The 13396-nt window shown below is 48.1% G+C and overlaps 1 protein-coding gene across 1 annotated transcript in view; it reads right to left on the bottom strand.

Annotated features, from left to right (window-relative positions):
- Positions 1-1554: 1554 nt before the first annotated feature.
- SLC16A2 (solute carrier family 16 member 2) overlaps positions 1555-13396 on the bottom strand; it is a 121776-nt gene continuing 109934 nt past the window's right edge. Inside the window, exons 3-6 of the mRNA XM_065901114.1 lie at positions 11235-11685; positions 9779-9922; positions 5728-5956; positions 1555-4122 (exon numbers count right to left, since the gene is read on the bottom strand). Coding sequence (XP_065757186.1) covers positions 3902-4122; positions 5728-5956; positions 9779-9922; positions 11235-11685 — 1045 coding nt within the window. The 3' untranslated portion in view covers positions 1555-3901. The remainder of the gene's footprint in view (positions 4123-5727; positions 5957-9778; positions 9923-11234; positions 11686-13396) is intronic.

The following is a 13396-nucleotide window of genomic DNA, read 5'->3' as shown; positions in this document are numbered from 1 at the left end:
TCCGGGCCACTGGGGTCCAGAAGAAAAGGTATCTTGGAAAGAAGACAGTTCAGATTCCTTCTTGTGTTTCTTCTCTTTGTCTTCTCCACCTCTGTTCCTTTCATTTCTGAAATCCCTGGGTTCTAGCAAAGTGCCTGACACAGAGCAGGACCCTAGAAAATATTGCTGAAATGACTTGAAAACCAGGCATGGAACTTTGTTTCTGGTGACCACTAGAGAGAGCTGAAAGGCAGGATTTGAAAGACCTTCTAAAGTAAAGCCTCCTCAACCCCTGCAGGAGTTGCATATCTAATCCCTTTCCTTGTGCCTCTGGAGTCTCCTCTACATTTCAGCTTATTAGAATTCAGAACTTGCTTCAAAGGCTCTGGTTCAAACCAGCACCCACCCTATCTAAGCACCAGCTGTCAGATACCAGGGATTTACTGGGGGCACCTGTAATTCCTGTCAGCTGGCCTGCTCTGCTGCTGTGAAGTGGCAGGGAACTGCTGGCTGCCTTTTCAGACATGAAAAGGCCCTGGGGGAGAGCATATGCTCATAAAAATTATGGGATTCCACAGCTTTGAAATCTAATGATCCTGAGTGACCAAACACAGACTAGGGCCTTGGGGCTACTGGGGGAGTGACTGAGGGGGCAGCAGACCTTGGGTGGGAGAGCCTGGGGCCAGGCAGCAGGACAGAGTAATTAGTCTCAGTGGAAAGAGATGAGGAGGCTGGCAGCTTGAGGATGTCTGCACTGAGTCAGGGGAGAAACAATAGCCAAGAGCTGGGTGGTAAACCACCCTCTTGCAAAGGAAACCAGTCTCCTCCACCCCTCTCCTGTTCAGTGTATGGCCATAGGGAGATGGACTTTATTTGTACTTTTTGGGTTGCTGAGGGTGGAAGGGCAGTAGGTGGGACCAGCTGTCCATGGCCAAGGCCACATGGTCTGGAGTGCTTGGGAAGAGAGAACCCCAGAAGTATGTGTTGGTTGGGAGTGAGAGTAATTGTGAAAAGATGGGCTATGCTAAAATTCAGACATGGCTCAGATTTCTTTTTGCTTGGAGCTGGTTCTGCCAACACCCTTTTGGAAATGGGTTCACTATATAGTTGTTGAATGAAGTGTGCAAGTCATGTTCCCCTGCTTGTGTTGGTTTCTTCATCTGCAAAATGAGGAGTTTGGACTGGACTGGAAGTCGACCTGAGTTCAAGGTTTCAGCCTGCTCTGTCACTGACAAACTGTGTGAGCCTGCTGCAGTGCCTTATATACAGGCCTCAGTGTCCTCACTTAAATTCAATGCAGAGTATGGACGAGGGAGACTGTAAGGTTACTCCCAGCTTTGTCATTGTTATAGGTCTCTCTTCTGTATCACTCTCAATTCCAGGCTGCTGCCTGGCTGTATAACCCAGCTATACTAGCCCATTCAAGTTCCCCCATCAATTACAAGGGAGAAGAAAAGGAGTACAGACCCTGGCATAAATTTGATTTGAAATGAGATTTCAGTTCTGAAACTAAAATTCCTGCTGTTAACCAGGTTAAGACTATTTCACCCATGTAGGCAACATACACACCAAAGCTGGATTTTTAGATCTGTTTATTTTGTTCCAAACCTTCTGAGGATTTAAATGTCCCAGATCTCAAGCTCCCAAATTTTGTTCGTTCTCCTTGATTTAACTGTGGTGCATAAGAGGCTGCATCTTACCCTAAATATTAATACTGTGCTGCTTTTGCCAACCAACGTTCTCTCCAAAAGTGCACAAGCACGCACATGCACGTGTACATGTGTGGAAGAAGTAAACTGACACCTTGCCACGTTATGTGACACCTGATAGGGCAGATTTGGGACCTGTGAATGTCTTTCCTTCATCTGGAGAGAAGTGGGTAGCACCCTGATTCTTAAGAGCTATCCATACCATAAGCAACAAAGGAGGCCCTGCAGAACTGCCCTCAGGTGACTTGGTGGGAGTGGGCAGGGAGCAATGGAAGCAGGGGCTTTGTTGCTCCAACATTTTCAATGGCCTCTTCTGGGACTTAAAGAGCTCCTGGGGCCCAGCTCCTCCTGTTCCACTGCTGTTTGGGATAACAGGATCATAATTAGGCAGGCCCCTTCCTATTCACAGAGCCAAGAACCAGTGGGTTTTCCTTTGGGGAATTGATAAGAGCTGGACTGGGACCAAGGGAGGGGGCTTCAGACTTTGGCCTTGAATGAAGCCATCAGAGGCCAACCATGCCCCAGCTGCCTGTTCGTAACGGAAAAACTCATGGGTGGGGACCACTGTCTTCTCTGGAGCTCCTCAGGGGCGATCTCATCCTCCTGGCCCTGGGATGGCCCTGGCTCGGGGTGGCAAGTCACTGTTAGCTCTAGTTGACAGCCAGGGATGCCTGGTAAGAAGATGATGAAAGGTTAGGGTAATAGGAGCACAGCAGAAAAAGACACAGAATAGGGAGAAATACAAAGAGGCTGAGTGAGAGAGGCTGAGCTCCTAATAAGGTGAGTTGTGATGGCTGGACACGGCGTGGCTGGAAATGATCTTCAGCAAGAGTGCTTCCCAGAGCTTAGGCATAGGGAAACATCTGGTACCTACTTCAGAGGGATGAAGATGGTCCAGAGTCTACCCTTCCTGGCACCTTTAATGCCCACTAAGTAGAGTGGTCCAGGATGCCCAGCATGGGGGACACATTAGGTAATAAAGGCTAGGATGGTTTCCTCTTCCTAGAAGTTTTCCAACCCTATGTGCAGCTGCTGCCTCTACCTTTGGGGGATCCAGGTTGGGAATGGGATTTTCCCTCAAACAGTTCCTTTTCTGGCCTGGCCCAGGTGGAAATGTTGACCCGTCATGAATAATGAGAGATGGAGTTGGTCCTTCCCCAGGTCCATAACTATTGCTCCTCCCCCCACCATGCCATTCCCCCTGTCATCAGTCTTCCTCTGCCTGCTGAGAATGAAAGGAATTTCTTCACATTTTGACAGGTGGATATAAGGATTGGGAGCTGGGACAGCCTGCAGGTTAATGCATTGTCCTGGAAAATCTGTAAAAAATCAGTGAGTGGAATTTTATGGTGTTTAAGGTCCCTTTCCTATGTGATATTCTATTATTCCACTATAGGATTATAGCAGCTTGAGCCAAAAAATGAGATGTGGCTCAGCCTGAGATGAGTGGAATTGATGCTAGTGTTAGGGGCGGGCTGGGCCAAGGTGAGGCTGATTGGCCCAAGCTCTGGGTCCCTCCTTTCTTCAAGCACCCACGAGTCTATATGACAGTCATAAAAAGAAATAGAGGGGGAGAAGAGGCAGGAGAGGAAAAAAAGGAGGAAGGAAAGAAGAAAGCAGACTGTTAACCAACCATATGATGGGGAGACTCTCTGTACACTTGTAAAATGATGTCACCCATACCTCTTGGGAAGCCATAGCCCTCAGAGACTCTGAGGCTAAACAAGGCTCCTCATCTCATTTTACCTCTATGCCCTTTCCCTTGCACCCCCCGATGGTTCCTAAGGACAGATGGCAAGGAACTCCTCAGCACACAGGCTTGGATCTTCCCACCAGGCTCCTGGGGACACAGTAGCACCTTTGGCAGTTGCTTTTAGTGGGTGACTAACAAGCTGGGCCGGGAGTTCCCATCCTCCTCCTCCCCCAAGAGTTAGAAAGTATATGGAGAGGGTCCAAAGGCGAGGGGGTGATCCCAAGCTTTCCTAGATCCTGGGAGGACAGGACCCTGGCAAGTTTAAAGGCATTCACAGGGAGAATTTGGTTAATGAGTTTGGAACACCTGGAGCTTTGGTTCCAGGGGGATGGTCAGGTGGCTGAAATGCTGCATGTGCAGGTTTGGGAACAAGTGTGCTGGTGGCAAAAATGTAAATGCTGAGCAGGGCAGGGTGAAGGGAAAGGTTTGGGGAGGAGCACACGATGGCAAATATGAGGCATTAGATTGGTTCCTCAGGGGTGGGGGAGCCTGGCAGCAGCTCTCCATTGGGGTCTGGGTCAGGGGTCAACATCTTATCCTTGCTGGAATCCCTTTGCTCTTTCTTGAACATCCTTTGATGCATCAGAGGGACAAACAAGAGAATTACAGCTCCGACGATCGGGGGCACACCGGCAAAGTAGAAGGCCACATGATAGTCCCCAAAACAGTTGCGGAGGAGGCCTGAAAAGTCAACAGAGACAAGTCAAGCCCAGCTTTGCCCTCTTGTACAAAGGTGCTCTCTGCCTCTTCTAGGGGCCATCACAATGCCTATCCAGAGACTCTTGGCCTGTACTGCCTTGACCTGAGAGCCCCCTCAGTTTAAACACTCCTAGATGGAAGAAACAAAACCTCTATTACAAAGACAGGCTGCTCCTCTCTGAGGCACTGGGGTTGCAGGCTCTTGAGGTTATGAAAGAAGCAAATGAAGCTTCTCAATTTCTCCATTTCTGACTTTCATGAAGCTACAGCTAACTTCTAGTCACTCCAAGGTATGGAGTTAGGAGGGAAGCTACTCTAAAAGAACTCCACAGAAGATGACCAAGACTTGTTTTGGTTCACAGTGATATACCCTTCCACCCCCAGCTTGGGCTAGAGTGTTCTTGTGGAACAATTCAGCCAAGTTCCTATTTTCCCTTTCTTTGAAGTGCCCATATGCCCTAAGAGGAGGCTGTATGTGTATCCTTCCTTCTAGTTACAGATATGGTTGTCCCCTCTGGGTTCCTCTAGGTTGCCAATACGGTAAATGTGTTTGGCATGGGATACAGGGCCTTCCCTGCTCACCTCCAGAAGCTAATGTGGGACACCTCATAGGGAGGATGAGCCCAGAAACACTACCGAAGAAAGGCAAGTAGGCCCTGAGGCTGCTTAGGAGGTAAGCAAAATGGAAAGAGATATGGATTCTGGGATCCACCTTTGGGATCAGGAGTTGGGTAGAGGCTCCCCTCCCCCAGTGGACAGTGTGGCTGTTGAACAAGGGCCTGAGTAGAAGGTTTTGTCACTGTAACACAGCATGACCAGTGCCCTCACAACACCTTGCACAGAATTGGTATTCAAGGAATACTTGTTGAGCTAGCCCAGTTGGCCAGCCTAGGAGACTCTAGCCCATGAATCAATATTTGCAATACATCCTAAAGAAAGGAAATGATGTTCTCTTCTTATTAGTTTTCCTTGTTTCCTAAGTTCTCTGGGGTACCAACAATGTCCTTCTTGGAAGTGGACAGAGAAATTCAGAGTGCTGAAAGATAGCAAGCCAACACTTTGCCTGTTGCCTGCAGGAAGTGAGCCTCATTGGTCCAGTCCTGGGTTGTGTTCTTAATCAAATCTTTTCTACAGGCTCAGTTCAGAAGCTGGTAGAGGAGGAGGGGGTATCTCTAAGTCTTAATAAAACCAGGGCCCACTTTCTCTTCTCTTCCTGCTCAACTACCTTCCAAATAATTACTTGCCTGTAAAGAGAGAGAGAGAAGATTCTGGATCAATAGAATGGTCAGGAAGGCCAAACCCATTTCTCTCTCTACCATCCCAGAATCAGCCATGCTGTCTACAATAAAACCCCACAGCAACAGATATACAGCCATGAAAAGCCCATCCCCCCCAAATGAATCCATGCACATATACTGTCCTTAGTCTCTTTCACCAGTGGTGGTAAGGGGTTTCATGCACTCTGATGAGGCTGCTTAAATAGGAAAGAAGGAGAAAAGGGACTTTAAGCAGAGGTGCTTAGGAGATCTAGGTCCCAAGGAAGACAGGACTCCCCCACTCATGCCCTCCCTGCAATATTAACCTCACCTGCAATGGGGGGTCCGGCAATCATCGGCAGGGCCATCATGCCCAGGAGGTAGCCAATGGCCTGTGAGGCCTGCATTGGGCCCACCAGCTCAAATGCGATGGGGGCCATGATGGTGATGAAGAAGCCATCACACAGGCCCAAGAAGAGGCAGACAACGATGAGGCCCCCGAAGCCCCGGCAGAGGGGAATCATCATGGACATCAGGCCCAGGAGCAGGAAGGAGATGACCTAAAGGAGCAACAGCCTGAGGTCATGTTGTGCTTGCCTGCCAAGACCACATAGTAAATCACATCTCCTTTCTCAGGGCCTCGTTTCTACGTCTGTAAAATGGGGCAAGGGGATATCAACAGAGAGCCCAGTGGACTAGTTACTTAGGCCCCTTCTAAGTCCTGCTTAGAAGGACTTAGGATTTAAAGATTTTAAGAGAGCCCCTATTTAACTTTGATTCTGTCAAGACTTTTAAAAGAGGAGGCATTGCTCCTGTCCTCAAGAAGTTGTCTTTTAATTGGATTCTGAGATAAAGGGAATTGCTGTTGCTGCTTTCTGATCCTGTGTTTGTCTGCCCCAGGCAACAGGGTCTGGGATCAGACCATGCTGGTATTTTCAGATCCATGTTAGATATGGGAAGAGGAAGGGGAGGAAGTGAGGATGACTTGAATAATTGAATAATGATTAGATGGGGGCATGAATGGAAGGCACAGCTTCCTGAAATGAGGAGGGAGCCAGTCCCCATTTTTGTGGGAGACTGATTTTAGAAAACACCTTGGTATGAAGGAGGCCATTGGGAGGTTCACCCAGATTCCTTAGGCTTTAGGGCATGGGACACACCACCCATCTCAGACACTCAGACGTTATGGCTCTGGGGGCTTCTGGGCTTGTCTGGGCACCCTGCGAAGGCAACAAAGGGGGCTCTAAGGAGAACCAAGACACTAGGAAGAGGTCTAGGGTGCCTGAAGCCAGTCCAGGGGGCACTGACTAGCCACTGGGCTTTCTTTGGGCTGAGCAAAATTACTCTGAAGTAAAGAAGCTGCCTTTCCAGAGGCTGGTTTTTCCCTCTCAATAGAGATAAGGGCCACTGGACACACAGCTGGCCTTTGGATGAAAGTCATCTGCAACCTGTGTCCGTGAGCCAGACTGAAGACCTGGGCTCCACCCACTGTAGCCAGCAGAGCCAGGTTGTCCCAGGGTCAGGGCTAAGGCCTGATCTGTTAACCAAGGCCTTGACAGGATCCAGGATTTTCTAATAGTTCACACAAGCAGGCTGACTTATCCAGGAAGCGTAAGTCACCACATCACCACGTGGAAGGCAGGTAGGAGGGTCAAGGCTGTTTCAAGCACTAAAGATTTTCTGTGTTGTTGCTGCCAATGGGTTTGTTAGGCTAATTGGTTGGATTTTGCAGAGGATAAGAAATGTCCTGGTCATGCCATCTGAGGAAATCTCTTTGTTGAGGGACTTTTGAACTTTGCCCAAGATGTTTTGGGATAGCTAGGCAGAATCTAGGAATAAGAACCCAGATATCCCAGTTTCTCCTCTAGGAGATTCATGTACAACTGTAAGATAAAACCAGACCCACTTATCAACCAAGTCATAATGGTATGGCAATTAAGGAGTTAATACCATTATATAATACAAAGGACCCCATTAACTGATTTCAATTGGCTGTAATTACTACCTACTGTATCTAGCTGCCTCTTAACATCCTCCACAAGGCCTTGCCAAGGTTCAGAAATTAAAAATCCCTCTTGGAACTGAGAATCAGGCCTCAAGAACTGGCCCAAAGTGAGGTTGTCCTGCAGGTTGTCACCACTTCCTTACCAACAGACTGTCCAGGGCCTTGATACCAGACACATGTGCCTGTCTTTGTCAGTAGTAGGAACCACAAAGTTTAGTGGATGGCTCTTCAGAACCTGAAGCTGCGTACACTCCTTTTCTCTCCCAGACCAGTACTCCTGCATCTGACCCAGGGAGAAAGGGAGGCAAATTCTTGTGATGGAGTATCTTGAGTAGCTCAAGAGAAAGAAGTTCATTCATTGTTTTGTGCTTTCAGCCTGAGACACTTACCAGCACAATGAGTTTGAACAAATCACTTTCCCTCTCTGGGCCTCAGTTCCTCAGTTTGTAAAATGGAGAATTTGGACTACAAGTTGATGAAGATATGTTTCAGCTAAAAAGTTCCAAGATTATTTTATATTATTCTAAGTGGTAAAACTGGGTCAAGTAAGAGTGGAAAAGGGGAGAGATTGTTGGGTGGGTAGGGGAAATGTTCAGCAGAAGCACTGGGCCATAAGCCTAGTTCTTCTTCTGACTAGCTAATGCCTCTGCCTCTCTTGGAACTCCCTCTGCACAATACAAAGCAAAAACTGCTTGGGCCCTACCTTTCTCCTAGGGACTACAGTGAGAAATGAGCTATATGGCTAGGCAAGGGCTTCTGCCTTTCCTCAAGATAAAGCACTGGCCCAATACTAGCTTACCCTGATCTCCAGCACTCTTTGGCATCTTGGAGTTGCTGATATTGACAGGGAAGACCCACAGGGGTGCCATGTGGAAGAGGCTGGGAAAGCCACACACAGTCCTATGCAAAAAGCCACCCAGGTAAGGTCTTGCTGATATTGGCACAGGAATTTAAAATTTTATAATTGGTTTATCTCAATCACAGCCTTTTGGTTTGACCTTGGTCTAGTCACTTATGTCTGGGACTTGGTTCTGCCATCCATCACTTAGTGTAAAGTGGAATATGAGAAGAGTGCTACATAGGAGTTCAGCTCTGCCATGACTGTCTGAGTCTTTCCCTCAGTTTCTCCATCAGTGTAATGAGAGGTTGGACTGGATGGACCATAATGGCACCCTGAGCTCTGACAAAGCAGATTCACTAGCTCTTGCAAGTCTAACACAAAGTTAAACACAACAGGAAACCTTAATCATATCCTCATCCAAGACATACGAGGATATTTAGGAAAACACTTGGGGCTATCAGAAGACAGAGAAATCCCTGCTGTGTGTATAGTCAGAGCCCCTTGGAAGTTCTTTTAGGACTTCTCCAGGATAGTCAGAACTCAACCACATTCCTGATGGACTGTGACCCACATGTTTTCTGGGGCTGCTGTTATCCCTTCACAGGGTTCCACACTTGGGCACCTTCTGGTAAACCCAACTGCTGTAGCAAAAAGCATGAGCCAGGTCAGAAAGATAATATTGTTGCCCAGTAGACAAAGACAGACAGCTTGAGCAATAGTCTGTATTCAAGCCAGACCAGAGCCCAGGTCACACAAAAAGTGGCCTCTTGAGCATCCACATGGCTACTGCCCACAATATGAGGCTACCTGTGTCACTGTGAGAAGGATTAAAACTTCACATGGCTATAACACTTTTTACTTCTCAAAGCCTGGTCACACCTGTATTCCTTTTGATCCTCACCTGCAAGGTGAGATAGGAAAGGCAAGGATTATTCTCATTGCACGAAAGAGGAAAGTGAGGTGTAGAGAGGGCAAGTGAGGTCTGGCCTTTTCTGGCAATTTTTTTGTGTCCGTCAAGAGGATGGCATTTGAGAGCCAGTGTTTGGTGCCAAGTAGCTCTGGAGGTATAAGAAGTGATGGGTCTGGGCCTAGAGGAGAGAGACACTGGGCCACAGAGTACTGCAGATGCTCAAGACCCTCCAAGAGAGTATAAGGTAGCAATGAGTTCAGTCTTCAATGGGGGCAGCATCTAACTCCTGGCTTCAGTTTCCCTCTTTCAGATGGGAGAGCCTTTATTAATAAACATTTTCTTTGAAAGTGTTCTTAGAGGTTCTATTTACACTGACAGCTTTCACTACATCCTCACTCCATTTTGATGAAGGAGGCAGAACAAGGATGATGATCTTCACTTGAAAGCAAGGGAAACGGAGGCTTAGAGAATTTGATTGACTTTCCCATGTCACATAGCAAGCTGGTGTCAGAGCTGGGGCCCAGGCCACAGCAGTTATACATCCTACCATTGTATCCCAAAGGCTGGATAACCTAGCATCTGTGGCAGGCTGTTTTCCCCACAGTAGACAGGGTGGTCACACTCACCTGCAAGTAGATCTTCTTAAGTCCAGGAATGGAGTCACTGACACGGCCTGACACAAGGCGCCCAAGGCCTGAGGTAGCTCCAATACACACCAAGAGCACCCAGGTCTGCTTGATTTCCAAGAATTCCTCTTCCACATACTTCATCTGTAAAGCATAGCACCAGGCCCACAGGATAAGAGGAAGAAGAAGAGCTGGCTGGTTAATTGTGGGCATACCCAGAATCCTCTACTGCTTACTTCCCTGGACCATGGCAAGAGTTCCTTCTCTTGCAGCTCCCTCCTTTATAGCCTTAGCTCCAGAACAAGCTCTCTGGCTGTTTCTAACAGCTTAAAAGGCTGCATATCCCTTGGCTCTCTGGATTCTGGGTTTCTGAGCAACAGCTGAGGGCAGTGGGTATCTCTAAGCCCCTTCCAAGCCTTGGCAGGACAGAATACAGCCTTAACAACTGAAAAAAGTCCAAGGGTTCCCCTATTATCTCCTCATTCCCTGACCCAGAACTGACAGCCTAGGGTAACAGCAGGTCACCAAGGGAGAATGATCCACTAACTTCCAGGTAATATTCCAAAAGTGTGCTTTAAGAAACACAAGGTCTGTGGAAGATAACAGTTGGACTACAACCAACAAATCTTTGGCCATGTAAGTTGGGTGTATGGTGGTTAAACAAAGCTTAATTGATTTCTTTACAGCAGGATTTTTGGTACCTTTAAAAGATTGCTACACATTATGAAGCTAGAGAAATCTAGTATGTGTTATTTCTTAAACAAAATTACTTGACCCCAAAGACTAGCATTCCATAAGACACACTCTTAGAAAACTCTATCATTGAGGGACTTCCCTGGTGGTCAGTGATTAAGACTCCATGCTCCCAATGCAGGGGCCTGGTGATCCCTGGCTGGGGAACTAAGATCCTACATACCACAACTAAGCCAGCGTGCTGCAACTACTGAGCCCGTATGCTCTAGAGCCTGCATGCTGCAACTAGAGAGCCCAAGCACTGCAACCACTGAGCCAACATGCTGTGACTACTGAGCCCATGTGCTGCAGCTAGAGAAGCCCACACGCCACAACGAAGAGACAAGGCACTGCAACGAAGACCCAGCACTGCCAAATAAATATAAAAAAAAAAAAGAAAAGAAAACCCTATCATTGGGTCATCTGAGGCAGCCTCCTGTATCCCAGTGATGCTTATCTTCTCCTGAAAATCCATCTAGATTTATCAGTGGGGGAAACCATAGGCATGGGCCTCCCCGTGAGGAACTTCCCCCATTTCCCATTGAGGTCTTCCCTCAGCCCGTGCTCTTTCCTACTCTGGGTCTCTCCAACCACTGTTTTGTCTTTCTCCAAAGGTTCCAGGTCTGCCCTTTCAATGTCTTCTGCTCCTACCCTCTGGACTTCAGGCAAGTTAAGGGCAACTTCTTGGGGTCAGGTAGGGTGGACCCACCCTGGTATTCCTCACCAAGTGTACATAGGGAACGAAGTAGCCAAGGGCAGCAGCAGCGATCCCGAAGGCCCAGATGCGGTAGGTACGTTGGCGGAACACTCGCATGTTGAAGTACTTCCTGAGCTGAGCCAGGAAGCGTTGGCACAGGGTGTGGACACCTCTCTTGCTTGGGGTGTCCTGCGAGCTGGGCAGGAGGGGTCGGTAGGTGAGTGAAAGCAGCGTAAGAATAAACATAAAGGTACTCAGCACCTGGAAGGTTTGGGCGAGCTTGATCTTAGCCCCCAGCGTTTTGATGAGGAGGGGGAAGGATATGGAGAAGATGCTACTCCCAGCAGACACCACACCATTGGCCAGACCCAGACGGCGTTGGAAGTAATGGCCCAGGATGACGAGAGATGGCTGAAAGGCGAAGGAACAGCCACAACCAAAGAGAATCCCGTAGGTGAAGTAACGCAGGCTTAGTGAGCTGTGGGAGAGACACCAAGAGCTATCCTCAGAAGCCTGACCAGCAATCCACCTGCCCTTCCCCCCTCACCCTCCTGAGATCTGCATACCCCCACCCTTAACCCATGGCCCCAGTTACTACTGACCCTCAGAATAGACAAGGAATAGGACCTTCTGATCCCCATTTTGTAGATGGGGAGACAGAGGCTCAGAGAAGTAATTTACCCAAGGTAGCATAACTGGGGATCAGCAAAGCTTGGACTTGAATCTAAGTCTGTGTGACTCTAGTTTGAATCATAGTACCCCATCAGAGAGTACTGTTCAAAAGAAAGCCAAAACTAGCCTATGCAAAGTCTGGATGAGGGGCTACAAAGAGTAAGTCAGTGCCTTAGAGAGAATAGTTACACCTACTGCTCACCTAGACACCATGGTTGGGCTGGTAACCAAAGCTTTATCCCAAGTAACAAGAAAGTTCTGCAAGGAGCCAAGATTCTAGAAGGTTGAGACCCTCCATAGGACTCTTCAGTGTCTTTCTTCATGCTCAGGGCCCTTAATATTTTACAGAATGGTTGATGGTATTCTGAGAGACACCCCCTCTCCAACCATGCCCATGGTCTGGATGTCCCAAGACACTTTACTCCAGGCCCTAGAAAATTTCCATGGGGATCCTAAAGTAAGGAGTTTCTATAACTTCCAAAGCCTGGCTCCTGTTGCTGGACATGATATGGACTAGCTTCCCAGAGTAGCTTGGCTGCTTGATGGGAACTGGAAACTCAAAGAAGTTGTGGGCCTGGCCAAGTAAGAGAGGCTCTGGCTTAAAACCCTTAGGCCCTGCTTTGACTATAAACTTCTATAACAGAAGGCAAAGTATCAGAAGGGAAAAGGCCATGGGAAGGTCAGCTTGGCTGGCCATTTGCCCTCAGATGATATTGGCACAAACTAGTGAAAAACTTTGTTTTCTTTTTGATGCCTCCACATATTTTGCAATACTTCTTATCTGACCACGTAATAACCTAATACTTTCCACAGTCGGGCAGTTCCTCTCCATAGATAGATCCAGTCCTCATACTAAAGGACTGGACCTATGCTGCAGAGATGAAGTGGTGCTAGTACTCATGATTGAAGACAGCTATCATCATCATTTCTTTCTATCTGCTTGCATTCATTGGATATGAGCAAGGGCTTTGGTTTCAAAAGGGTTGCCTCTACTTAGAACACATAGCTAAGCCAAGTGCTCCTCTTCTGTCAGATTCCTTGGGGCTTCCTCCCATTAGAATCTAAGTACCATTTGGGATTGACCTGGGCTGGGGGCCTTGTCTAAGGGAGAGGAGTTATGAAGGTCTGAGGGAGACCCTCAAGGAGGGGGCCAGTGGGAGCAAAGCATGGGATTCAGTTCAGGGAGCTGTGTGGTGGATCTATTTCTAGCTGGGCCCAAAGGCAGGAGGCCCCTGAGCAGGCTTGCCAAGGCCTCCCCACCCCTGCCTGAACTTTGCCCCACCTCACACCATCCAAAGGAACTCAGAGCCCTGATTCAAGCAACAGGAAAGATGACTTGGAGTTCTAGCCACAAGCAGAACCATTTTTCCACTGGATGTGAAGCCATCCAGAAAGTTTCTTGGCTTTGAAGATGTTCTTGCAGAAAGGGCAAAGGGGGTGGGGGAGGAGCTTAGGGGCTGGAGAACAGAACGCCTACTCCAATGTGCCTAAAGAAGAATGCCAGGAGAAAGCACATC

This window comes from Phocoena phocoena, chromosome X (assembly GCF_963924675.1).
Source record: "Phocoena phocoena chromosome X, mPhoPho1.1, whole genome shotgun sequence".
NCBI lineage: Eukaryota > Metazoa > Chordata > Mammalia > Artiodactyla > Phocoenidae > Phocoena > Phocoena phocoena.
Note: the sequence above shows the minus strand (reverse complement) of the source record. Positions and strands in the feature narration are given on the sequence as shown.